Genomic DNA, 25,184 nt, shown 5'->3' on the forward strand with positions numbered 1-25,184 from the left:
CTCGCATTTCTCATCCCACTCGAAGCGTTTATTTCTGCGGAGGAGCTGATAAAACGGCAAACACTTGTCTGTTGAACGAGAGATGAAACGGTTCAGTGCTGCAATTCGCCCAGTAAGCCTCTGTACTTCGCGTGTACTCCGTGGAGACGAAAGGTTGATGATAGCCGAGATCTGTTTCGGATTCGCTTCTATGCCGCGTTTCGTAACGAGGTACCCCAAGAATTCTCCGGAAGTGACCCCAAATGTGCATTTTGCCGGTTTTAGCTTCATGCTGTACTTGTTGAGTATCTCGAAACATTGTTTTAGGTGTGCGACGTGGTCTGCAGCCTGAGCTGATTTGACGAGCATATCATCAATGTAGACTTCCATCGTTCACCCTGTTCAGTAATGAAATCAGTTTTCTCGCGATCACCTTTGTGCATCATTATCTGGTTGTAGCCTGAGAACGCGTCCATGAAAGACAACAACTCGTTTCCTGCTGTGGCTTCGACGAGCTGATCAATGCGCGGAAGAGGAAAACTGTCTTTCGGGCAAGCTTTGTTGAGGTCTGTAAAGTCGACGCAGACTCTCCATGTACCATTCTTCTTCTTAACGACGACGGGGTTACTCAGCCAATCTGGGTAACTCACTTCTGTAATTGATCCCGCATCAAGTAGCTTTCGTACCTCGTCATTGACCGCGGTTGTGCATTCTGCTCCAAGCTTTCGACGCTTTTGCTTGACGGGCTTGTAAGTCGGGTCAACGTTAAGCTCATGGCTGGTAATGCTCATATCGATTCCGGTCATATGATCTATCGTCCATGCAAATGTGGTCGCGTTTTTACGCAAAAACTGGACGAGCTTGTCTCTTAAAGCCATTGGTAGCTCCGTGCCTATTCCGACACAACGCTTGGGATCAGACAAATCGATGTTGACTTGAATCACAGACTCTTTTGGAGGTGGGATGCGTGGATCTCGCGGTGGTGTTGATTCGGCAATCACAAATGCCCTCGCATTCCGCATCTTCTTCTCGATGATGAAGCAAGTTCGAGCCATCAGAGGATCTCCACACAGCGTGTAGATACCGTACGCGTTTGGAAACTTGACACATTGATGGTAAGTGGATGCGACAGCCCGCATCTTGTGAAGCCATGGCGTTCCAAGAATGACATTATAGACGATGGGTTTATCTACAATTGCAAAGTTAAAGCATTGCATGGTGCCGCCGACGTAGATTGGAAGTGTAATGGTTCCGACAGTCATGATAGTATCTCCATCAAATCCCGTCAGAGGCTGTGTTTCGTGTACCGTGTTGCACAGATCAATCTCCATTTGGATCAGTACATCCTTGAATATTACGTTGACCGAGCTTCCGGTGTCTATAAGGATTCTCGTAACTGAACTTTCCCCGATTACCATTTCTACGACAAGTGGGTCATTGTTCGGACTAGCGTTGCGCGCGTCTTCTTCAGTAAACGTAATTGGTGCGGTGGATGTCTTGAACATGTTGTTGTGAGAAGGCATGTTGCGCTTTGTTTCTGTTTTGCGACAGTAGGCTTGGATTGATCGAACAGAATCAAAGCATGTTGACAAGCCACCCATGATCATGTTGATCCTTCGACGAGGAGCTGGTGGTTCATCGTGCTCTTCTACGTCATGATTCCGTTTGGGGGGAGGAGGTAAGCGAGCGATTTCTCGTGCTCGGTCATTCTGTGCCCATGCTCGGTCATCCTATGCTGCAGCTTCCTCTTCGCGTTGTCTGTCGTGCTGCTGTTTATCTCTCAGGAAATACTGGTTGTCTTTGTGTGTGACGACTTTTCTCTGTTCTCGTTCTACATCGACGTCACCTTTTTTGTATTTATTCAGAAGAAGCATTTGAAGTGTTTTGCACTCTTCAGTCGAGTGTCCGTTAAACCTGTGGAACTCGCAATACGGGCGCTTGCCTTTGAAGCCTGGATTATCGGATTTGTGGTGCCATTTGTTCCAAGACTTATTATGCTGTTCCTTTCCATCGATAGCGAACATCGTCGTTTTTCTTCCTTTCTCGCCTCTGGCGAAGTCCTTGTTGTAATGTTGGCGCGGTTCGTAATACTCATCTACGGCGTTGCCTTTTGAGTCTGGAGCCTTCTCTGATGCTTTTTCTATCGTACCAGGTTGATCGGGGTTCCTCTTACCTCTGTCTTCTTCGACCAGAATGTATCGGTTGGCACGTGCGAGGACTTCGCCCAAGCTTGTGACAGGTAGGATTGTTAGATCATCCTTGAATCTGGTACCCCAGGTGAGCGCGTTTTTCAATGCACCGATTGCGGATTTATCACTTATAGATAATCGGGACACGACATCTTTAAATCTATCCATGAAAGCCCGTAGTGACTCGTCACGTAGTGACTCGTCATGTTTCTGATACATTCTCCATAGATCAGCATTTGACGCAGGTGTGCGCAAGAAGCACTGGTGATGCTGAAGGAATGCGCTTGTTAGTGCTTCGTATCCATCGATCGAGTTGGCCTCAAGTCTTGAGAACCAATTTAGCGCTTCACCGGAAAGACTCTCGACGAACAGCTGACAGCTCCCCGCATCTACTTCCTCAGGTGAGAAATACGATCGATTGATGTGGATCGTCATGGACTTCAGGGAGACGGTGGGGTCGCCCTTTCCATCGTATGGAATTGGTCTGTTCTTGCTATTGTCGGGATTGTGCTTGACTCTAACTCCTGAAACCCTTGTAGTGAAAGGTAAACGTCTTGCTTCCGCTAATACGGTTTCTAGCTCTGGTGCTGCACTTGTCGCTCGATGCATCTGAGTCGTAAGCGTCTGTAGCTGAGCTTGCATCTACAGACGTAGTGCGTGATTTTCAGCATTCTCGGAACGACTCGGACCAGCATGTTGATCTGTGGAGACCTGGCTGGACTGGAAATGTACCCTTGGCTGCTCACCATTAGGTCCGACAATGATCGACGAGAGTCGGGGCCTTCCATTAGCATTGTGCTTGACTCGTGGTATGGTAACGGCGTTACGGTCAGCTCGCGGAGCGTTGAGGTCAACTCGCGGAGCGTTGAGGTCAGCTCGCGGATCGTGGTAGTCAGCTCGCGGATCGTGGTAGTCAGCTCGCGGAGCGTTGAGGTTAGCTCGCGGAGCGTTGAGGTTAGCTCGCGGATCGTGGTAGTCAGCTCGCGGAGCGTTGAGGTTAGCTCGCGGAGTGTCAAGGTCAGCTCGCGGAGCATAGTACTCAGCTCGCGGAGCATAGTACTCAGCTCGCGGAGCATTGTGGCCAGCTCGCGGAGTGTGTGGCGCCAATGCGTCTTTGTTTCGTTCGTGTCGAGGTTCTGATTGTCTCCTTTGATACCTTGCGTGGTCATCCTGCCCTTGAGACTCTATCTGCGTCGCTTGACTGCTTATCTTATCCAAGGTTCTTCGTACAGCGTCGTCGAGCGCAGCTTGGCTGATTTTCACGTGTCTGGATGATCGACGAGGATAAATGTCACGCGTAGTGCCCGTAGCTTCGCGGTTGTTTGGAGCGTCTTCAGCAGCTACACGGTCAGGAAGGATTGCACCATTGGTTAAGCCATTTGTCGGAGCGACGCGCGTAGCGCCTACGGCCTCGCGGTCGGTTGGATTGACTCCAGTGGTTTCACGAGCAGGGGACGTAGCGCCTAAGGCTTCGCCATTAGTTTGAGCGACACGCGTAGCGCCTACGGCTGCGCGGCCAGTGAGTGTTGCGTCCTCGCCCGTAACTGCTTCGGTTCTGTTGACGCCTTGGAGTTGGCTCGTCCTCGCACGGGTGCGCCCCCATACGGTTCGCCTGGGAGACACGTCGCGAGCTGCAGGTGAGTCAGCGCCTTCATTGCTGGAGAGATTGGTGTGAGACATGCTTCTGGTTTTCCGAAAACGCCTTGTCTTGAAACTCTTTTCGTTAAAAAGAAAGGATTTCGTTCAGCCCCACGGTGGGCGCCAAATTGTTGATGTATGAAATCGACAATATAAATTATATGAATCAAGTGGGATGAATCGGATCTGGTACTTTTATTTAACGTAAGAATCTCACTGAAGGGTTTTACAGAAAATGACAATTAGGGAGCTAAAATGCTCAATACAAAAATAACAGTCTTTTCTCTCTCTAATTGCCTAGAATTTCGGATCCCTAGACGTGACCATGACATCAGGTATTTATAGTGGGACCTTGACCTAGGGTTTTTTCTGTCTCTTGAAAAAATGACGATTTTGCCCCTGCGGCCTGTTGGGCCGAATCCAAGACTTCTGGCTCAAATCTTTCTAAAATCTTCTGCTTGGGCTTCTGTAAATGTTGGGGGCAAAGCCCATATCCAACAATAACTTTGGTTGGAATTCAATTTGTCCGAGTCCTACAAGAGTACAGTTCTTGGAAAATCATGTTATTAAACTGTATTTTTCCTCTTGACTAATAGTTAAAATACAGTTTTCACAATACAAACAGAGCAGAGAAAGCACGATCCTCCCTCTTACTCAACTGTTAGTCATCAAATAACTAACTAGACTTCTTGTTGTCCTCCAAGCTGCCTTCCATGACTTCAATAGATTTGCCTTCCATGACTTGAGTAGATCTGCCTTCCATGATTTCAATGATGGAAACGAGTCTTTCCACAGGAACCTTAGTAGCATCGGATCTCATACCAATATCGGAACGCAGGCGATCAAAACAGTACTTACCATATCCTACAGTCCCTACCAACACCACACCACCAAAACCTGTAACTGCATATCCAAGTGTTGAAGAAACCACCGAAGCTGTTCTACCAGACTTCACCATCCCAATAAGACCAATCGCCCAAGAAACAGCATCGCCTGCTACATACGCGGAATTGGCTTGACCACTACTTCCAAGCTTGATCTTTGACATGACAACCAAACCAGTTTTGCAATAAGTAGCAAAATCTTCACAATTGTTCTCAAACAGGTTGTAAGCACCAAACCGGTTTCGCAATAAGAGGAACTCAGCACGGGAAACGACGTCATCACAAGGATCTGAAGTTGCAGTCGTGCAAGTACCTCCTCGTTGCTTTGCGATAAAGAAAGCTGGAGAGACACCGTACTCGAAGAGATAAAGGTTTCCTCCGGCGAGAAAGCAATCAAGGCAAGAAGAGATTACACCGTCGAGTTTGGATTGATCTCCACACTTAGGACAAGGGTTGTTGCCTCCTCCATGATTCGGAACTGAGCTAGTGATGAAATTGTCCAGGAAAGTCCCTGTTCCGGTTTCGAGACCACCTCCACGAGTGAAATGTATCACTTTCTCATCGCCTACATAGATTCCTACGATATTGCAAACAGAGTACAATCGTGTTTATGAACATTACAAAAAAACCCAAACTTTGGAATCTTTTGATAAACCCAGAAAAAAAAGGCTGTAAAATGCAACGAATCTAACACACATTTCCACGAAATTGTGTTATGAAACAAACCCAAAAACTGAACCTTTGATAAACCCCAGAAGTCAACTAAGAACGAGCATGTAATGTATTGGATTCACATATACATACATAGATAGAGAGAGCGAGAGAGAAAGAGAACCGTGATGGGAGTAGATATAAGCGTTACGCCAAGAGTAGATGTGATCTCCTGCTTTCAGATCATCTCTGGAGATTTGGTTGGACAGTAGTCCCATGGCCGCGCAAGATCTGATTTTTGCTTAACGATTAGGTTTTTTTTTTTTTTTTTTTAATGATTCTCTGCTTTTTTCTTTGGTCCTCAAGGCTTAGTTCACTCCACTTGTACATATTTAAAACTGGGGGGAAAAATTGCAAATACTGTATCTCTCCATACTAACAAAAGCTTGTAAATTGACCTCCAAACTATGGATACTTTACAAAACACCCCTCAAAGGCTCAACGTAATGACGTATAGTGTTTGTTTTAGTAGTTTTCAATAGTCTGACTGTTATCTTGCAAATATCGCTTATTTTCAGGGTTGTTTTGTTTTTCTTTTTAATTTCAACTTTAAAACCACGCTCCGAATTAAAACTTTATTTTTATTTTTTTGGCAACTGATTTTTGGAGTTGTGATTTAGTTCACTACGGATCAATATTAAAATACAAACTACTGTTATAATTTAATAGTACAGTATGTTTCCTTCTTGATTAAGCAAGTTTAGTTGGTCACAAACGTTGCTTTCACCTACTACGAAAGAGATTGTGTACAAATTCATTGACCATGTCTTTTGGTTATAGATACGTTAATCGCCACACCAATAATAGAAAGTCCAATATCTCTTTTTAGTAGTACTATTTTTACAACGGTGAAAAGATAAATTTTTTATTGTGTTAGTGTAAAATATCTCACATCGGATAAATGTGAAGGGACTTAGTAATATATAAAAGGTTATAGTTTCCCCATTTATTGTTAATTAGTTTTGAGTTGAAAGCCCACAAAGCACAGTAAAACCCGAATTTAATTTATTAATTAAAGAAATTTTTATGTCAATTTTCTCATCCATCACCCATCGTCTTAGCAATCTGTCTTGCAGTAATTTTTGCGTTACAATTGTGTTGTCAAATTGACAAAAAGCAAATGGGCATATCATCAATGTAGTTAGTCCAGATAAGCAGTGGAGAACCGTTTTGTTACATTTATAGGGATTACGGAATACAAATTCATTGACCATTGTCCATAAATATATTAGAATCAATGTACGTGATTCGTAATTTTGTGGAACGGTGAAAGATGTTTAAGAAATGGTCTCATCCATCATCACCCATCTTCTTAGCAATCTCCTTAAGCACAAGCTTAGAAACTTTCCCCGTCGAAGTCTTTGGCAACTCATCCCTAAACAAAACCGTTTTAGGAACCATAAACCTAGGTATCTTCTTCCTACAATACTCTATCAACTCCTCCTCCGTTGGTTCCACACTCAACCCTTCCTTCAAACTCACAAACGCACACGGCGTCTCTCCCCAAAACTCATCAGGTCTCGCCACCACCGCCACTTCACTCACCGCCGGATTCGTATACAAAACCGCTTCAACCTCCACGCTACTCACATTCTCTCCTCCTGATATGATTATATCTTTCGACCTATCCTTAATCTCTAAATAACCATCCGTGTGAATCACACCAACGTCTCCGGTGTAAAACCACCCGTCCCTCAGAGCTTTCTCTGTTCCGATCGGATCTTTTAAGTAACCAAGCATGATCGAGCTTCCTTTCATCACTATTTCTCCCATAGTTTCTCCATTCCTCTCGACGCTTCGACCCGATTCAGGATCCACCACGTCTATTTCAGTAAACCCGACCGTTCTCACTCCTTGCCGTGCCTTCAGCCTCGCTCGATCACTCGCCGGTAAACGATTCCACTGTGGCTTCCACACGCAGGAAACGACTACACCGGCCGCTTCTGTTAATCCGTAACCGTGACTGATAACGAAACCGATTGACTCGGCGCGGAGGAGCACGGCGGCTGGAGGTGGAGCACCGGCGGTTAAAATGTTGACGGGACGTTTTAACGGCTGATGAGATTGCTGAGTCGCAGACAACATGTGGAGCACCACGGGAGCTCCACACATGTGCGTGACGTTGTGATCACGTATCAAACGGTAGGTTAACGGCGCTTCGAACTTGCGCAAACAGACGTTAGTTCCTCCGACGGCGGCGATTCCCCATGGATAACACCAACCGTTAGCATGAAACATCGGTAGAGTCCATAAGTAAACCGGATTTTTCGGTACGGTCCAATCGATTAGAGAATCTATTGACATTACGAAAATACCCCTGTGGCAGTGTACCACTCCTTTGGGTGCCGAAGTCGTACCGGAAGTGTAATTAAGCACAATCGGATCCCATTCGCTTACGGGTCGGATCCATTTGAAACCCGGATCACCTCTCTCGACAAGATCATCGTAAGTGTAACTGAACTTGTTACCATCAGCCACGTCAGCACCTCCTCCTTCCTCTTCTTTATCGGCGATGAAGACTAGGATCGGCGGATCAGTCGTCATCATCGAGATAGCTTCGACGGCTAGATCGTGAGAGAAGACGTTGACGAAGAGAAGCTTAGATCCAGAGTGGGTGAGTAGAACAGAGACAGTGCGTGCGTCGAGGCGCGTGTTGATGTTGTTGAGGATTGCACCAGACATGGGAACAGCGAACTGGAGCTCGTACATCGCCGGAGTGTTGGGAGAAAGGACGGAGACGACGTCGGACCTTCCGATTCCGAGTGAAGACAGAGAGGACGCGACGCGGAGACAACGGAGGTTAGTTTCACGCCACGTGTAAACGGTGTTGCTTCCGTAAACGATGGAGGTACAGTCACCGTACACAATGGCGGCTCTCTCTAAGAAACCTAACGGCGTCAACGGCGGAGAGTTAGCGGCACATGGCTTCATTGCCTCCATCTCTTTCTCTTCTCCAGTGGGGAGTAATCAAAGAATATACAGTACACTTGTATTGTATCTGGTTATTATTATCTATAGAAGAAAACAAATTAAAGAGTCTCCATGCCATGATGTTCAAGATTACGTGACCATGATGCTCTAAGAGCAAGTTTATTGGGAGGTTCATATAAGGGAGTTCTTAAATTTTTTATGAATTAATTGTGTACTGTTTGGAATATAAGAACCTATGATCTCTTAGATAAAATTTTCTCTTTTATTGGTAGGTTCTTATTTTGGATCTCTTATTTTTGAAAATATTGTTTCTTATTTTTGAAAATATTGTTTTTTAAAATTTTAAAATTTTAAATAGAATAGAAGTGGTATAAATGTGTAAACATTTAAGATTTTATAAAAATAAAAAAAAATATTTCATTTTTATGAATTTTCAAATATACAAAACATAATAAAACATTAATACATATTACAACAAGAGTCACAAGAGTCAGATATATTATTATGCCACTGAAACATAATTCAAATCGCCTCTCATGCATCCTCATGAATCCAGATTCAATCGCAACCGAGAGAGAGAGCGCGAGAGCGAGAGAGAAAGAGAGGAAAAAAGAAAAAAATCGAAGGGGAAATGTTTTTTTTTTCCTTTTTGTATTATTCTTTCAACCAACTGAATGGTGACACGTATCGCCCCTTAAACCAAGATTCAGTCTCTTATATAAGGGGAGATCTTACCATTTTTATTCATTTCTGATTAATTTTTTTTTAACAAAAGACTAAGAGCTCTTCCTTTGAACCCCCGATAAATAAGGTCTTACTAACCGTACCCACAAAGCCGGTTGAAGAATTTAATTCTACTAACGCGACCATACTATAAAATACTAGTTTCTGCTTTGCGATGGACAATATTAAATAATTTATAACCGAGAAAAAGATACTAGCAGCAGTCCATGTCTGCTTTCGTGATGCGTCGATGAACCGGCCCAAAACACATGTTTTTCCGACTCTGACGTTGTTTATTGCGACGCAAAGGACTTTACTCACTAGTGGACAACCCACACAATACAAATCCCTAACTAGATATTTTGGATATAAATTCAAAAAAATAGCTACACTGTTAGTTGGAAATTTATTATCTTCCCTTTCAACCACATCATATAAATGTGGACGTATGTGATGTGACCATACACAACTACGTACTAAAGTACTAAGTCCAATGTTTAAGACTTAAATATAATTTGCTAATTGCTATGATCCTTTATAATATGTTGTTACCTGGCACCACAACTTTTTCTGTTTGCTGATCGTCACTCAAAGTCACATTTAAGTGTAATCTTCCTAAAGCATCTAAGAACAAAGGGAGAATGGCGAATGAGGAGGAGGAGCCGTTCAACTCAATGGTGCGTGTGTGTATTCCAGTCACCGGCAATGGACTATTGTGGGCTACGGTAACTATTATGGGTTTCAAAATGAAGATTAATCTTGACGTTGTTCTTGATGCAAGCATCCCTCGTTTCTACAGCAAACTGGTACCCGCTTATATACACATACACATGTTCTTATAATATTATACTTTTAATTATTATAGATAGCGGGTACTTAACTTCTATGTGGAATTTAACATATTATTTGGTCTCTCTAATTTATCTTAACTTTATTTATTTTTTGAATGAATGTAAAATTTATGGATCATCACACGAACTCTTGGCGTCGGGATCGGCTTCTTGAACATTTCGATTCGGCAGATGTCGCTTTGATAGAGGCTATTCCCTTCAGTAGTCTGCCGATGGCAGACTCTTTAGGGTGGCATTTTACAAAGTCTGGTAAATATACGGTTAAGTCAGGATATGAAACAGCAGGTCAGGGTATTCCAAACACTTTCCAGGCTAGTGGGTGTGTTCCTGAGATCACCCCGCTTCTTGCTAAGGTTTGGCAGGTTTATTGTCCCCCAAAGCTAAAACATTTCATGTGGCAAGTGCTATCGGGTAGTATTTCGGTGTCAGCCAATTTGAGACGGAGGGGCATAGAATGTGACGTTGGATGTATGCGGTGTGGGGCGGCTGAGGAGACTGTTAATCATGCTATTTTTGTGTGTCCGCCTGCCCGTCAGGTCTGGGCTTTGGCCCATGTTCCTGTGGGGCCTAACCAATTTCCAACGGCTTCTATTTATGCAAATGTAGATCACTTTTTGGGACCTACGAATCCGGGTTCCAGTGTAGCGGTTTTCCCGTGACTTATGTGGTATATCTGGAAAGCAAGAAATGCTTGTGTGTTTGAGAATCAGACGGAACGGCCGGATGATATTGTGCAGATAGCGCAAGGAGAAGCGACTTCTTGGTTTCAGGCCCAGGTGGAAGATTGTAACAACCTGTCCCGTGGACCCTACTAGCCCACCGCTAGCTGCCCCAATGGACCGTCCGTGAACCCTACTAGCCCACCGCTAGCCGGCCCAACAGACCCCAAGCTGGCCCTGCAGGGCATCGATCCTAACCCATCACTGTGGATATCCAAATCCACTAGTAGGTTATTGGTGCGCCAGGCGTTCCTCGAACCCTGGTCCTCACCCTTTAACAACCTTCCCACAGGACAAGCTGTCACCAATTGATCTGCAGGTCAATTGGTGGCAACTTGTCTTGTGTGAAGGTTGTTAAAGGGTGGGGACCAGGGTTCGAGGAACGCCTGGTACACCAATAACCTACTGTGGATTTGGATGAATAGTTCCATTTGCTCAGTGAGGGGTTAGGATCGATGCCCTGCAGGGCCAGCTTGGGATCTGTTGGGCCGGCTAGCGGTGGGCTAGTGGGGTCCACGGACGGTCCGTTGGGGCAGCTAGCAGTAGGTTAGTGGGTTTCGCGGGACGGGTTGTCACAAAGATGAGGGAGAGGAGGTTAATCCCTCTCCTATGGTTCCGGGTCCTCCGCTCCATCGGCGGAACCCTCCTCTTCCATTGGTTTATTCAGGCTATCGATGCTTTGTTGATGGCTCTTGGAAAGAAACAAATGTTTTTGCGGGTGCAGGATGGTTTTGTACTTCTTCGCAAGGCTCCCCACCAATTCTAGGAGCAACCAATTTTTGGCGCAGTCTATCTCTTCTACATGCAGAAGTGGAAGCTTTCAGCTGGACGATGCGGTGTATGATTGGCCACGACTTTAGAGAGGTGGCTTTCTTTACGGACAGTTTGGATCTGGTGAAGATGGTGTCTTCCCCTCAAGACTGGCCGGCCTTTGCAACATATTTGGAGGGAATCAAGATGGACCAGGCGGAGTTCTCTTCTTTCTCTTTATTTCATATTTCTAGAAATGCAAATGTAAAAGCGGATTCTTTGGCTCGCCAAGCGCGCCTTTCTCCGCATCATGTTTTGTTTGTAGGCGACTTTCCTTCAAATTGGTTCGTTTGAGCTGATTCTTTTGTTGACAAAAAAAAAAAGTAAAATTTATTCAACCAAAAAAAAACCATGTTTACATTATATGCATCGTTTGATAGAAATAAAATTGAAACAAGTAACTATTGTAAAGAAAACTGAGCCAAAGCACTAGCCTCTCAAGGCAAACCAAATGCCCGGCCGAACCATCTTCAAGCTTAGGGGAACTTGTCTTCTTGACAGAGCATATATCTATTGCGGACTACTTTATCTATTGATTTGATAGTGTAATCAGGTGTCTTAGGAATCTCACCGTGCAGCCTCCCGTTGCGTTCACACCATATTATTTATGTGAGCGGATGATAAAATGGTGCAAAATGGATTGAAACAAAAGTCAAGTCAATGTAGAAGACCATGTAGCCATAGTATACATAGATCCACAAGATATATAGGTGAAGATGGAAAAAGTTTCGTCCATGATTATATCTCACGTAATTCCTCTTGATAGATCAAGGCCCTTGTCGTACATTCATATTCTTAAGTCAAAAACTCAGATGCTGACGCTGTCGGTGTAATTAATAAGATCTCACCATTGGTTGGAAGATGCGATGTCCTTATAATTAATGTTATCTTTTACTCGCATCTACCCATAAAACATCAGACTCGGGCACATATTCTCCTTATAATTAATGTTCCCTTTTACTCGCATCTACCCATAAAACATCAGACTCGGGCACATATTCTACTGCTATTCTTCCCAGGCCTGGCTATCCCTCCCGTCAAATGGTAAGATGCGTAGCCTTAGAAACAAAGGCTGGTTCTTACGTTTTCGAAGGATGCAATCTAAAAGGCCGGTGAATGTCATGTGCATTTAAAAGAGATTTTAACACCGAACTGTCTCGCTGGATGAGATTAAACTAATAAAGAACGCAATGAACATGGTATGTTATGATTGATGTTCATAACTAACTTCTACTCGGGTTCCCTCTCTTTCTCACTTCTTGAACCGTCAATATGGTTTACAAAACCGATCCATTGGTTTATCGAAAAATATGATGGCTCGAAAGAAGCACTCTTATTACACGGCTCTAGCTAGAATTTAAAGCAGAATACGGTATCATTAGAACCAGAAATTCAAACCAAACTCAAATAGGAAATATCATAACAAAAAAGATTTGAAGTGTGAGGTAATGAAGATATGGTGAGACGTGGAATATTAACCATCAATGATAAATTTCTGGTTTTTCTAATCAACAATAAATGATTGATTGGCGGATCAACTAAACGTCAGCCTCGTGGGTCATTTAGCAGCGTACTCTCTTTTATTATAGCCGTTCGACTACTGTATTTACTTCTCAAAAAAACTGAGGGACGAATATTTTAGGTCAAGCTATGACGTGATTTGCTAATTATCTTTTTTTTTTTTCTCACGATATTATTAATGACTTTTTTGGGTACATACTACTCCCTTTGTTTCAATATAAGTATAAAAAAGTTTAGGCTTTTTTTGTTTGTTTCATTTATATAAAAACATTTCAAGTTTCTATGCATTTTTAATATTAATTTAATAATTTTTGACTATTTAAATTATGCAGTATTTTTTTTCTATTAGTTAAATTATGTTAAAGAATTATATTTATTGATTCTTAATCTTGGTGTTTTTAGCCAAAACCATGGTACAATATTCTTTTTTTCAATGTCAAACTATAAATAAATAATTAAACATACAGTATGTTAAAAGTGATTAGCTTAAATATAAAACAATTAACATATCCTTGAAATCTTTAATAAATTCTGAATTATTTGAGAAATAGAGATTGCAACTACGACGTCAATTATTTTTAATTTTATAAATAACTACAACTAAGTATTTACAGTCACATTTAATAGAGACTGCACTGCAACGTCATTTATTTTTAATTTTATACCATAATAACTAGATTAGGACTGTACCGCGGGCAAAATTATTTATAACTAAAATATTTCAATTATAAGTTATATTTGTTGGTTAAATATGCTATAATAATTATTAAATAAACCATATAATACTGCAATATAATTTATTGTTTACATAAGATTTATTTAATCAATTTAATTAGATATGTCTATTTTCTGATACCGACAATGTTAACAAATTAATAAAATGATGTTTTACCCCTGTAACACCGAATTAATGATATTTTTTTTAATTTATATAAATATTGATAAAACCTGTCCCGCTATATAACCCCGTCCCGAGATACTTTAACTCACACTATATCATCTTAATTTTTAATATTTATTGTGTATCTACGGTATAACATTTAGCATATTTAACTTTTTTAAATTTTTTAATATTTTTCATATTTAACTTTTTAAAAATCTTTAAAATAAAAAACCGGAATAAACCAAATAAAAGTTTTTGAAGTTTGAATGTCTAATAATTCAAGCTTTCTACTCATTTGTATTCAGAATCTTTTTGGTCTCTTTTATAGTATGACTCTGAACCATTGTCCAATTTTTTTAGACGATGTGGGATATTATACGGGAATTTTTTTCTTCATCTATTGAGTAATATATGTCCGTTTTAAAAATTTTGTATTACATCATATGCAAGAAAGAATCACAATTTTTATTAACTAAATGTATTATAGAATAATTCAAAATAATTTAAATATAAATTCAAATAAAAATGAAAGGGAATAATATATTTATGTTTGAATGAAGTAGAAAGATTTCCTTATTTTTTTAAATCTTATCTATAATTAATTTTAAAGTTTTGGTAACTAATATTAAAGTCAATACATTAAATGTAAAAACTTTCCAGAGAGTATTTTTGAGAAAAAACTGCTACAAAAATACTAGTATAGATAAGTTAAGTTTATTATAAAATAATTTTTTTAGCCCATTTTGCATTAAATAATAAATATTACAATTGTCATTTAAGAATGCACGTTCTATCATCAGCTTCGACCACATTAAAAGCATGAACATATGTGTGAACATACACAATCACTTAATTAAGTACTAGCTAATTCTATACTAATGTTCGAAACAGACAACGTGAAACTGAAATAAACATATAGTTTTCTGGCGACTACAATTTTTTGTATGTTTTGTTAGAAGAAAATTAACCGTCACCCTTTATAATTTTTTTTTTTTGCTGTAACAAACATAAAAGACCAAAAGAAGAGAGCCACATTTAAGACCACTTATATATATGTAGGTATAGACAAACTTTATACTATAAAAGAAGAAAGAGAGAGAGAAGAGAAGAGATATGCACATAGGGAAGGGGAGAATGAAGAATAAGGAGGAGGAGGAGGAGCCGCTCAGCCCGATGGCGCGAGTATTCCAGTCGCCAGACATAGACATATGTCCAATCGTCAACATTGGTTTCAAAACCAAAATTAATCCTGACGTTGTTCTTGATGCATTGAGGCATAATGTCTACAAGTATCCTCGTTTCTCAAGCAAACTGGTACCCACTTATACGTAGTTATTCTCGATCACTTGTAAATGTTGTATTCAAACATGACCTGATCTAGAATTTTTTTTTATATAAAAAAATTTCTTTTAAATGATTTGATACTTATAGAAAAAGAAAGAAAAATAATGATATGTTTGATGATTAATTTACATGATCTCAATGTACTTGATATTTTGAGTCAAATCATCTGACATAGTGTTTGGTCTCAATATGTCTTATCTTAATAGTCTGAAAATGGTGCAAAATGGATCAAGACCGAAGTCAATGTAGAAGATCATGTAATTGTACCATACATAGATCTAGAAGAGATATGTGAAAGTGGACAAAGCTTCGTCGATGATTATTGCTCACGTCTCACAATGACTCCTCTTGATAGATCAAGACCTTTGTGGGACATTCACATACTCAACGTCAAAACCGCTGATGCTGAAGCAGTCGGTGTAATCAGATTTAACCATGCGTTGGCAGATGGGATGTCCTTCATTTCCCTTGTGCTCGCATGTACCCATAAGACATCAAATCCAGACATGTTGTCTACTGCTACTCCTTTGGTGAAACGGCGAACCACAGTGCCGCATAGCCTTGAGAAAACTGGCTGGTTCGTAAGGGTAATATTCACCATTGGTTCTACAATGAGACTGCTTTGGAATACAATCGTAGATGTGTTCTTGCTTGCTGCGACGGTGTTGTTTTTGAAGGATACAATGACGCCACTGAAAGGCAATGCGAATGTCAGGAGAAATCCAAGGAGATTTTATCACCGAACTATCTCTCTGGATGACATTAAACTTATCAAGAATGCTATGAACATGGTAACGTTGCGATTTATGTTCATAACTCTGTTGAGGATTTTAATTTCTCTTACCTTACTTAATAGATCTGTGCTTTTTTATTACATATGCTGTCATTAGACTATCAACGATGTTCTACTCGGAATTACACAAGCTGCTCTTTCTAGCTATATGAATAGACAATATCTTGTTTCCCAAGAACAAGACAAGAATGATGAGCTGGAGGATGGATCATTATTGACTTCATATCTTCCAGATGGTATACGGTTTCGTGCAGGTTGTACAGTAAATCTAAGGTCAGACATCGGGTTCAAGGTTAGAAACATACTCCTCAAATCTTATAATTTATAATTCTTTAATTCTCAACAAACAATATTTAATTTATAATACTTCTTATGCATAAAGCCTTTGGCAGAAATGATGGTGAAGGATTCAAAATGCAGGTGGGGAAACTACTTCAGTTTTCTTATCTTGCCGTTATCGATTGGTTTAGAAACCGATCCATTGGTTTATCTAGAAAAATCCAAAGCTATTATGGCTCGAAAGAAGCACTCTTATCAAGCTGCTCTAGCGTATTTTTTTATCAAAATCATCCTAAAAGTGTTAGGAGCTAAGGTAAAATAAATTTGAGATTGTGTAATCTGCATATTTATATGGGCAGTACATATTAACTCACTCCTGTCACTATAGGCAGCATCATTAGCATTCAATCAACACTTGAAGAACATAACGACATGTGTGTCAAACGTTATGGGCCCTATGGAAGAAATCAGTTTCCGTGGCCATCCCATCGCTTACATTTCTCCAAGCTCTTATGGACACTCACAGGTACGTCTTTTTTATTTTTTGTGTGTTGTTGCGTAATTTAATTTAAATCGTAATTAGCTTTTCTTTTTGATTGATTGTTTCTTGTTTTTGTGTTCGATAGGCATCGTTGATACATTACACAAGTTATGCGGGGGAAGTGACAATCACGATAGGGGTTGATCCTACTGTAATACCAGATCCTCACAAGATTTGTGATGATATGGAAAAATCACTAAAAACAATGAAAGCTGTTCTTTGGGAAAGAAGGTTACTCTAAGGCCCATGAGGCCTCAACTCATTCAAACCTTGTGTTTGCTCCTCGTTTTAAGTCCTGCATTGGTCATTCCTTTGCTTCATCTACACTGTTATCGCATCTCTTTCTCATGCTATTTTAATTCTTCGCTCTGTTTAGCATTCTCAAATATGGTCTAAAGCTAGTTGAGAGGTTTTAAGGTTGAAGAAAACTCAAAGCTAAACTCAAATGTCGTGTCTTAAGAAGTTAAAACCTCACGTTACTAGTTTCTGCAACCCACACAATACAATTCCCTAGCTGAATATTTTGGATATAAAATAAAAAAAATAGCGCTATTAGTTGGAAATTAATCATCTTTCCTTTCAACCACAATCCTTTATACTATAAAGCACAAGTCATCTGTCCAGTAAAATTTTGCCACGTGGATTTCTGTTTCAAATTTTAATTATAAAACAATCCTAAAACAAATTAAAGATCGTGTAGAAAAGTAAGCAAAACTAATAATTTTGAAGAAAGGGCGAAGAAAAAAAAAACTGGGCTTAGAAACAATAGGGACAATATTTAACTGTTCCACCGAGGCACTATTCCACGATCCCTTTTTCTCGGCCATGCTTTTAAACAAAAACAGTTCATTATTCTCATATATAATCATGTCTTGATCTCTCATATTTGCCTCATCTTCATAGTTTGGGTTCTTTTCATTCTTTATTTTTCTAAAAACCTAGAGTACTTAACTACGCATGGCTTCAAATCAGACTTTTATGTTCACTTTCAAGGATTTTCGTCCTTTCAATAATTCGATCTTTTACAATTTACTATATATGTCTTTTTTCCGTTTGCTCACGTCTGCTTTATTTATTTCATCGTCTTATTCTTTCGCATCAAATCTGTCATGGAGGAAGAATCGTCGTGAGCTCTTTGCGTCTTAGTTATTTATTCAATTATCCTTGAGGAGAGATATACTTAATTACGATGCTTCATGGAAAGTGGGATGAGAATTTAAGGTGATTAGCACGTCATCATTGCTCAGTTCATTGGATAATTCACTGTTATGATTTTTGAGAATTGAGATTCACATTTAGTTTTTTTTTTTTGTTAATATGATAGTTTATGTAGATAGGTTGTTCCTATTTAACCATGTATTTGACAATATGCAGTGTTCAAGAAGTTGCAGAGTGATAGTGAAAGTATTTATTATGCTCACGTCTTGATTTCTAAGGACAAACAGGAAGATGCTAAGTAACAACAAGACCATTTCAGAGGCCCAATTGCTAATAAATCACAAGGATCAATGGGTCATGTTGACCTAGAAAACTTTTGAGGAAACAACGAAAAGAGAAGGTACCGAAACAATTATTTTGAAATCTACGTGCATAAAGTACGCTGTACTTCGTAAACCAATTTACCAAATTCCAAATTATTAATTTTTTTACTTCATCTAAAACTTTGCAGAACAAGTATGCTTTAAAGTAGGAACATGTTTCTAAGGATTTCGAGGAGTTGAAGATAGTAAAAAAAAAACATTCCATTCCACTATCTCAGTTCACTCAACTTTTCTATTATATCGTTGGAGAACATTTTAAGCAATTGGAACTCGAAGCAGACCAATAAATTACATATATGGTAATTGCCATGTGCCCGAAGCAAGTAGGAATATTGTAAGTAACACATAATTTAGAAAGTCGCAGTGGTTCTTTGTGCTAATACTCCTATATTATATGATTTCAACACTTTTAATTCCGTGCGTATGCACGGGGCAAATACTAGTATAAATATAAATGTGGACATACATACACAACTACTAAAAAGTACTAGTTAAATCCAATGTTTAAGCCTTAAATCTAATTAATTTGCCACAACTTCTTTTATCAAAGCCACATTAAGAGTAAGCTTAACTAAAAATTCAAAAAATCAAAAATGTTTTTTTTTATAATAATGAAAGGTCCAAACAAATTTTTTTTTTGCCCAAGGTTCGATATTGAGCCGGGGAAGATCACGGGGCTACATAATTTATAGCAGAATTTCAAACCAAACTCAAAAAGGAAATAATTGAAACCAGAACTAATTTCAAACCAAACTAAAAAAGGAAATATCATAATTTGAAGTGTGAAAAAGAACAAAAAAATTAAAGTGTGAGTAAAATATATAAAGATATGGTTTTCTTTTCTTATATATTTCTATTTCTCTAACCAACAATATAAACAGTTTCGGCCGTCCATAAGGCAAGCAAAGCACAAGGCCAAATTATATATAGTTTAGTTGAAAGACCACATTTGCATAATAATCTGTTTAGTCTGGCATGGTAGTCCATTGTTATGTCTAATGCTGCAGGTTCTACGCTTAATCTGGTTATTAAACTTTTTTTTTTCCTTGTTTTTGTTTGTCCTTGGGCACTTGTTTGATAATATTCCCTATATATTAATAGAGAAGTACTCTTATACAAAAAGTTGATTTGTCACACTCACATAGCTTTTGTGTCTTTTTTAATAAATGTCTTTACATTTTATTATTATTTTACATAAATGTGTCAATCAATGACATATAAGGTAATGTTTTTTAGTTTTTTTTTGTCAACCATTGGGCCACAACAGGCCGACCCATTAGTCTAATCCCTACATTCGTAAGGAGCGGGACTCGATCCCTGATGTGATAGTGCCTTGTGCATTAAAGACTTACCTTTGGCCACTGAACTAAGGTCATTTCACGTTTTTTTAATTAGTTTTAAAAAATGAAAGATTTAATCAACAATTAAAATTCAGAAATGTATTCATATAAAATATTTAATTATTAGAAGTAAATTCTATTTCACAAACAATAAAAAAGTATTCATTTATTTACCACTTTTATATATTTTTCTCATTACATTTTTTAAACTTAGGATTAGTTTAAACTAAATTGATTAGTCTAAAAATTTTTGTTTTATCTATTTAGTAGCATAGTGATGTTGATAATAATGTGAAACATGAATTTGATTTTAGATCCACAAAATAACATCAAAACTTTCTACACCATCTTAAATTCTTTTGCAAGTTCAAATATTTCACGGGTGAAACATATATTACAGAAAATAAATGCAAATTTGAATAAACAAAAAAACATTTATTTACATATTTTGTTTTACACAAACGTATCTTAAATCTCAAATAATAATTTTACTCAGAATGTTTTCTTTAAACCGATTTATCCCGCACATAGTGCGGGTTGGTACCTAGTGGTTTCTTTTTTTTGGTAAAGCATCTTTAAATATTTGGTTTATTTAAATAAGATATTTGTTGCTTATTCAAAAAAAAAAATCTTCAGAAAATCAAAAATGTTTACATTTATAATTGTTAATTTTCATAAGTAATAAAATGTTACACTTTATTAAAATATTTTATAGTACTTTAAAAATAATTTAATATAATTTTTTCTCTTTAATATATATATCTTATTATATAAAGTTTGATATCAAAGTTACTCATCAACAAGATCATGACACATGTCAGTTGTATCATTCAGATGTTGACACATGTCAATTTTAAATTTATTTAAATTTTAAAAATATAAAATATAAAAATTTAAAACCTACCATAAAAAGGTTTTTTTTTTTGTTAAAATAGAGAAAACAAAAACGAATTTTATTTAAAATCTTTTAAAGAAAAAAAAACTTTGCAAACTTCCAAATGTAAAACAAAAGTTTTATTTTTAACAGTTTAAAAAAATATTAAAAGGCAATTATAAGAAAATTATAAAATTTAAACAGCTTTAAAAACAAATTAGAAAAGATCATTATAAGGAAATTATATATATATATATATATATATAAAATTTGAAATTATAATATTCTTTACTTATTTAATTTTTAAGTTGCTAATTTCACAAGAAAAATGAATACTTTTTATATAAGATAAAAAATGATTGTGAAAATTATACAATTAATTAATGTTTCTAAAAAAATGTAAATACTCACCTTTACATAAATAAAAAGATTGTTGAAATTTTTTTTTAAAAAAATAGATCGTCTCATATTTTTTTCATCAATTCAAAAAGACTGCTATTGTAATATATAAGATAGGAGTATGTAAGATTAACGTATGCGTTTTTGTAACTATAAAAATGTTAAAGTGAAGAGACATATAATAGGTTTTTTGATCCCGAAATCATTGTACTATCCTCTCCGCTTAAAGGAATTGACTCCCGCGATAGCCTCCTCTTCTTAAGGCCACAGTCCAATGATGGTCATCCTGATGTCTCTCTGTTACAAATTACAGGTCATATGAAAGAGGAATCCATGGTCGCTAACCGGCATTGTGTTTGGCGTTTCGAAAGGTATGTTTCAAAACCATCACAAACAACATATCAAAATTTTCTTTTAATTATGGTAATGCAGAAAGTATTTAGGAGTCTCATCTATAAGATGTTAGCCTTTGAAGAGTGTTTGAAGAGGGGACTTAACATATTTTTTCTGTTGCCTGTAAGGCTTTCGTTTAGAAAGCAGGGTTACTTCCACTTCTTCATCGACATTGTGTTCAATTTCCTATATTTGTTTTAATGGTTGTACTTTATTGGTTTAATGTATCATGTAAACGTTTATGGTATACTATAATTGATTTGCCGTTAAAAAAAAAGACAATTTGTTGGTAAGTAGTAAAGACTAAAGAGTATATTTTAACAGTAAAATATATAAAATATATTTGTGTATACAAAAGTGGTAATATACATAGTAGATGTAAATGGATATACAATAGTGTATTATAGCAAAAAAAAAAAACTATTTTCTATAACTAAAAGTTTATCTCTTTACTTTTATACATTTTTTTTTGAGAATTTGTTAAAAATACCCCTTTTGATATACCCTTTTTCAAAAATATCTTCTTTTCTGGCTATTTTTATTTTTGCCCTCCTTTAATTTTTAATGAACATTTTACCCTTAAATAAAAAATATTTTATTCAATAGAAAAAACAAAATTTTCCCTCCAAAAAAATTTCTGACATATTTTCCCGCCAAAAATTTTTCGAAAATTTTTTTTGTCATAAAAGTTTTCGACAAAAAATTGCCCGCAAAAATAAATTTACAAGGTTTTTAAAAGGTTTTATAAGGTAGAAGAAACCTTATAAAAACCTTATAAACACCTTTTAAACGCTTTTACAAGATTTTTAAAAGGTTTTAATAGGTTTTTAAAAGGTTTTTTAAACATCTTGTAAACGCTTTTACAAGGTTTTTAAAAGGTTTTTAAACACCTTGTAAACGCTTTTACAAGGTTTTTAAAAGAGTGTACAATATTTTTAAAAGGTATAAATTTCAATTTTTTCGCGGGAAATTTTTTTTTTTGGGGGGGAAAAAAAATTTTTGACGGAAATTTTTTTCGATTTTGGCGGTAAAATTTTTCATTTTTGGCGGAATTTTTTTTTGATTTTGGTGACTGTACATTCTTGTTGTCATTTAAAGAAAGAGTAATTTGGTCATTTTGTTCATAAAGAGGGGTAGTTTTAAAAATGGTCAACATGGAGGAGTATTTTTAAAAAGGGACATGAAAAGGGGGTATTTTGAAAATGCCCTTTTTTTTTACTTACGAAAAGAATTAAATATATATATATATATATTCTTTGTTAAATTTAATTTAATTTTAATAACTTTGAGCTCATCTATAACTATTTTCTTTAACTAAAACTGTATCTATTTACATTTTTTTTAACCAAAACATAAATTAAAAGTAAATTCCTCGGTTAGTTGCCCATGCCGTAGGGAAGAGGTTTACAAAAGAAACTTTAGAGATAAGAGAACGCGAAGCACGGACAAAACAATCTGCCTTCATATTTGACACACGCGGGATCCAAGAGATGGAGAATTGTGGGAAGGACTCCAGCAAGTTAAACTCATCGAGCAGGTTGGAGAAAGACGACCAATCTCTGCAGCACGTATCCGCTCCATGGTCCACAACAACGCTTCTAACTCCGAATGCATGGGGGAGGGGCTCCGTCTTAGACACTTGGCCCCCAACAGCCTCAACAACAAGGTTCGCTCCTCACCAACACAACACCACCAGCCCAATCCTGAATGCACATTGGTTGCTTTCCAAGAACCATTAATCTGATAACGAGGTGAAGAAACCTGGACATCCGAAGACGGAGATGGAGCTGACATGACCGCCGTAAAAGAGAGCGCCTCTTCCCAGACTAGCTTATCACCCAAAGCCTGAGCAATTATATCATTTGCCTTGATTTCTAAACCTTGAAAAACTTTTTTTTTATGACCTTCCAGATTTTTCATAAAATCCATGGTAATTGAAGAAGTTGATGAGGATCACCCTGTTGAGAGGCATCCCACTAGAAAACAAAATCCAAAATCGAGTACACCGACTCATATGGAAAATCCTCTCAGGAGACTGGAGGTGGAGATAAATCCTAAACTTCACAAGAGCGAGGGAATTCAAAGAAAACTTGATTAATAGTCTTAGTTGCAGAGTCGCACCTTTTACACCCAATATCACATTGGACACCTCGGTGTATCTATTTACTCTTATAGATAGTTTTTAATTACTAAAAATATTTACTTTATATTCTTTATTAAATTTTATTTTATTTTAAAAACTCTAAACCGGCACATCGGATGGGTCCTAATCTAGTATATATAACAAATCACATGTTTAGGCCAGCAAAAGCATAAGACCGGCCCTGAATATAAATGATATGGTTGGCGATTGGCAAAAGGTCTGCGTCGTGGGTCATTAGTGTAAGAGATATTTGTATTAAGGACCTAAGTGTAATTAGCAGTAACTTAACCTATTGTGTACACACTATAAATATTGTAAACCCTCACAATGAATGAATAAAAGCTTTCCATTCTATATGGTATCAGAGCCTACGATACCTACTAAACCCTAAATTTTTTTTTTCGGCCGCCTCTCTTCCCTTCTTCTTCTTCTTCTTCTTCTTCTTCTTCTTCTTCTTCTTCTTCTTCTTCTTCTTCTTCTTCTTCTTCTTCTTCTTCTTCTTCTTCTTCTTCTTCTTCTTCTTCTTCTTCTTCCTCTTTGCTCTCTTTCGATCATGTCTGGATCCACCTCTCCGGCCTCTGTTTCTGAGACCATCGCTGTCTCCACCTCTCCCACGCTTGTCAATGTCAATATGACAAACGTTACTAAGCTTACCTCGACTAACTTCCTTATGTGGAGTCGTCAGGTTCATGCTTTGCTTGACGGTTATGATCTTGCCGGCTATGTCGATGGATCAGTCACCGCTCCTTCTCCTACTGTCTCCGTTGATGGCGTGATCTCTCCGAACGCCGACTACACCTTATGGAAGCGCCAAGACAAACTGATCTATAGTGCGTTGCTTGGTGCCATCTCCGTCACGGTTCAGCCTCTTCTCTCGAAAGCTGTCACTGCCGCTGACATATGGACAACCCTCTCCTCCACCTATGCCAATCCCAGCCATGGTCATGTCCAACAGCTTCGTCATCAACTCAAACACTGGACGAAGGGGACGAAGACAATCGATGCTTATTTTCAGGGTTTTACAACCCGCTTTGATCAACTTGCACTCCTTGGGAAGCCGGTTGAGACTGAGGCCCAACTCGAGTTTATTCTCGAAGGCTTACCTGATGATTACAAGACACTTGTTGATCAGATAGAAGGACGTGACACACCTCCATCGTTGCTGGAACTCCATGAGAAGCTCATCAACTTTGAAACCAAGCTCACCACCAAAGCATTGGCGTCGTCCTTGCTTCCTGCCTCCGCGAATGTTGCCAACTATCGTGGCAACTCGGGTTCTAATGCTGGTCGTTCCAATGGCCGCTCCAATAATCGTGGTGGTGGTCAGAATCAGTCATACTCTCGCAATCAGTCCTCACCACGTCCGTATCAAGGCTGCTGCCAGCTTTGTGGGATTTATGGTTATAGTGCACGACGTTGTTCACAGTTGCACCTTTCGTCGCAGCAGTCTCCGATGAATCCATCATCGGTCTCCTCCTATCCTCCTTGGCAACCACGAGCGAACATGGCGGTCACACAACAATACAACCCGGGGAACTGGCTGTTGGACAGTGGCTCTACTCATCACCTCACGTCCGACCTCAATAATATCGCCCTACATCAGCCGTATACCGGTGGGGAGAGGTCACCACAGCGGACGGTGCTGGGATACCGATTACACACACTGGTTCTGCCTTGCTTCCCACACCAACTCATTCT

At 38.3% G+C, this 25,184-nt stretch overlaps 4 protein-coding genes and 1 pseudogene across 7 annotated transcripts; 1 reads left to right on the plus strand and 4 right to left on the minus strand.

The window, feature by feature from the left end:
- Nucleotides 1-408: 408 nt before the first annotated feature.
- On the minus strand, nucleotides 409-1,580 carry LOC147918547 (uncharacterized). Its single transcript, XM_087503573.1, has 2 exons — nucleotides 578-1,580; nucleotides 409-494 (listed from the first exon to the last, which is right to left on the minus strand). The coding sequence occupies exons 1-2, from the start codon at nucleotides 1,578-1,580 to the stop codon at nucleotides 409-411; spliced, it is 1,089 nt and encodes a 362-aa protein (XP_087359699.1).
- A 129-nt stretch (nucleotides 1,581-1,709) lies between these two features.
- Nucleotides 1,710-2,810, minus strand: LOC147918548 (uncharacterized). Its single transcript, XM_087503575.1, has one exon. It carries the CDS (start codon nucleotides 2,808-2,810, stop codon nucleotides 1,710-1,712), a length of 1,101 nt encoding a protein of 366 aa, XP_087359701.1.
- A 1,543-nt stretch (nucleotides 2,811-4,353) lies between these two features.
- LOC109131155 (protein LEAD-SENSITIVE 1-like) lies at nucleotides 4,354-5,708 on the minus strand. Its single transcript, XM_087504561.1, has 2 exons — nucleotides 5,526-5,708; nucleotides 4,354-5,267 (listed from the first exon to the last, which is right to left on the minus strand). The coding sequence occupies exons 1-2, from the start codon at nucleotides 5,617-5,619 to the stop codon at nucleotides 4,483-4,485; spliced, it is 879 nt and encodes a 292-aa protein (XP_087360687.1). The 5' UTR covers nucleotides 5,620-5,708; the 3' UTR covers nucleotides 4,354-4,482.
- Nucleotides 5,709-6,559: 851 nt separating this feature from the next.
- On the minus strand, nucleotides 6,560-8,748 carry LOC147918549 (putative acyl-activating enzyme 5, peroxisomal pseudogene; annotated as a pseudogene). The gene has a single exon (XR_015592617.1). The product of XR_015592617.1 is annotated as a putative acyl-activating enzyme 5, peroxisomal pseudogene (transcript).
- A 5,975-nt stretch (nucleotides 8,749-14,723) lies between these two features.
- LOC104772290 (wax ester synthase/diacylglycerol acyltransferase 8) lies at nucleotides 14,724-17,242 on the plus strand. Of its 3 annotated transcripts, none has more exons than XM_019242098.2 (6): nucleotides 14,724-15,153; nucleotides 15,390-15,974; nucleotides 16,074-16,268; nucleotides 16,359-16,568; nucleotides 16,644-16,781; nucleotides 16,882-17,242. In XM_019242098.2, the coding sequence occupies exons 1-6, from the start codon at nucleotides 14,953-14,955 to the stop codon at nucleotides 17,035-17,037; spliced, it is 1,485 nt and encodes a 494-aa protein (XP_019097643.2). In that variant the 5' UTR covers nucleotides 14,724-14,952; the 3' UTR covers nucleotides 17,038-17,242. The 3 variants fall into 3 exon arrangements, 1 of the variants encoding a protein (XP_019097643.2); XR_015592598.1 differs by having other exon boundaries at nucleotides 14,727-15,153; nucleotides 16,369-16,568; XR_015592597.1 differs by having other exon boundaries at nucleotides 14,911-15,153; nucleotides 16,397-16,568.
- The last annotated feature ends 7,942 nt before the right edge of the window (nucleotides 17,243-25,184 follow it).

The sequence above is a fragment of the Camelina sativa genome, chromosome 20 (assembly GCF_030686135.1).
Source record: "Camelina sativa cultivar CO46 ecotype springtype chromosome 20, ASM3068613v1".
In the NCBI taxonomy this organism is placed as follows: Eukaryota; Viridiplantae; Streptophyta; class Magnoliopsida; order Brassicales; family Brassicaceae; genus Camelina; species Camelina sativa.

Excerpts from the sequence above, each read along its gene's own strand:
- LOC147918547 (XM_087503573.1), bottom strand. The coding sequence starts at position 1,580 with ATGGGTGGCTTGTCAACATGCTTTGATTCTGTTCGATCAATCCAAGCC. Across the intron at positions 495-577 it reads CGTCGTTAAGAAGAAGAATG|CTCGTCGAAGCCACAGCAGG; the intron begins GTACATGGAGAG and ends CGCATTGATCAG.
- LOC147918548 (XM_087503575.1), bottom strand. The coding sequence starts at position 2,810 with ATGCAAGCTCAGCTACAGACGCTTACGACTCAGATGCATCGAGCGACA.
- LOC109131155 (XM_087504561.1), bottom strand. The coding sequence starts at position 5,619 with ATGGGACTACTGTCCAACCAAATCTCCAGAGATGATCTGAAAGCAGGA. Across the intron at positions 5,268-5,525 it reads TTATATCTACTCCCATCACG|GAATCTATGTAGGCGATGAG; the intron begins GTTCTCTTTCTC and ends GCAATATCGTAG.
- LOC104772290 (XM_019242098.2), top strand. The coding sequence starts at position 14,953 with ATGCACATAGGGAAGGGGAGAATGAAGAATAAGGAGGAGGAGGAGGAG. Across the intron at positions 16,569-16,643 it reads TAAAAGTGTTAGGAGCTAAG|GCAGCATCATTAGCATTCAA; the intron begins GTAAAATAAATT and ends CTGTCACTATAG. Across the intron at positions 16,782-16,881 it reads GCTCTTATGGACACTCACAG|GCATCGTTGATACATTACAC; the intron begins GTACGTCTTTTT and ends TGTGTTCGATAG.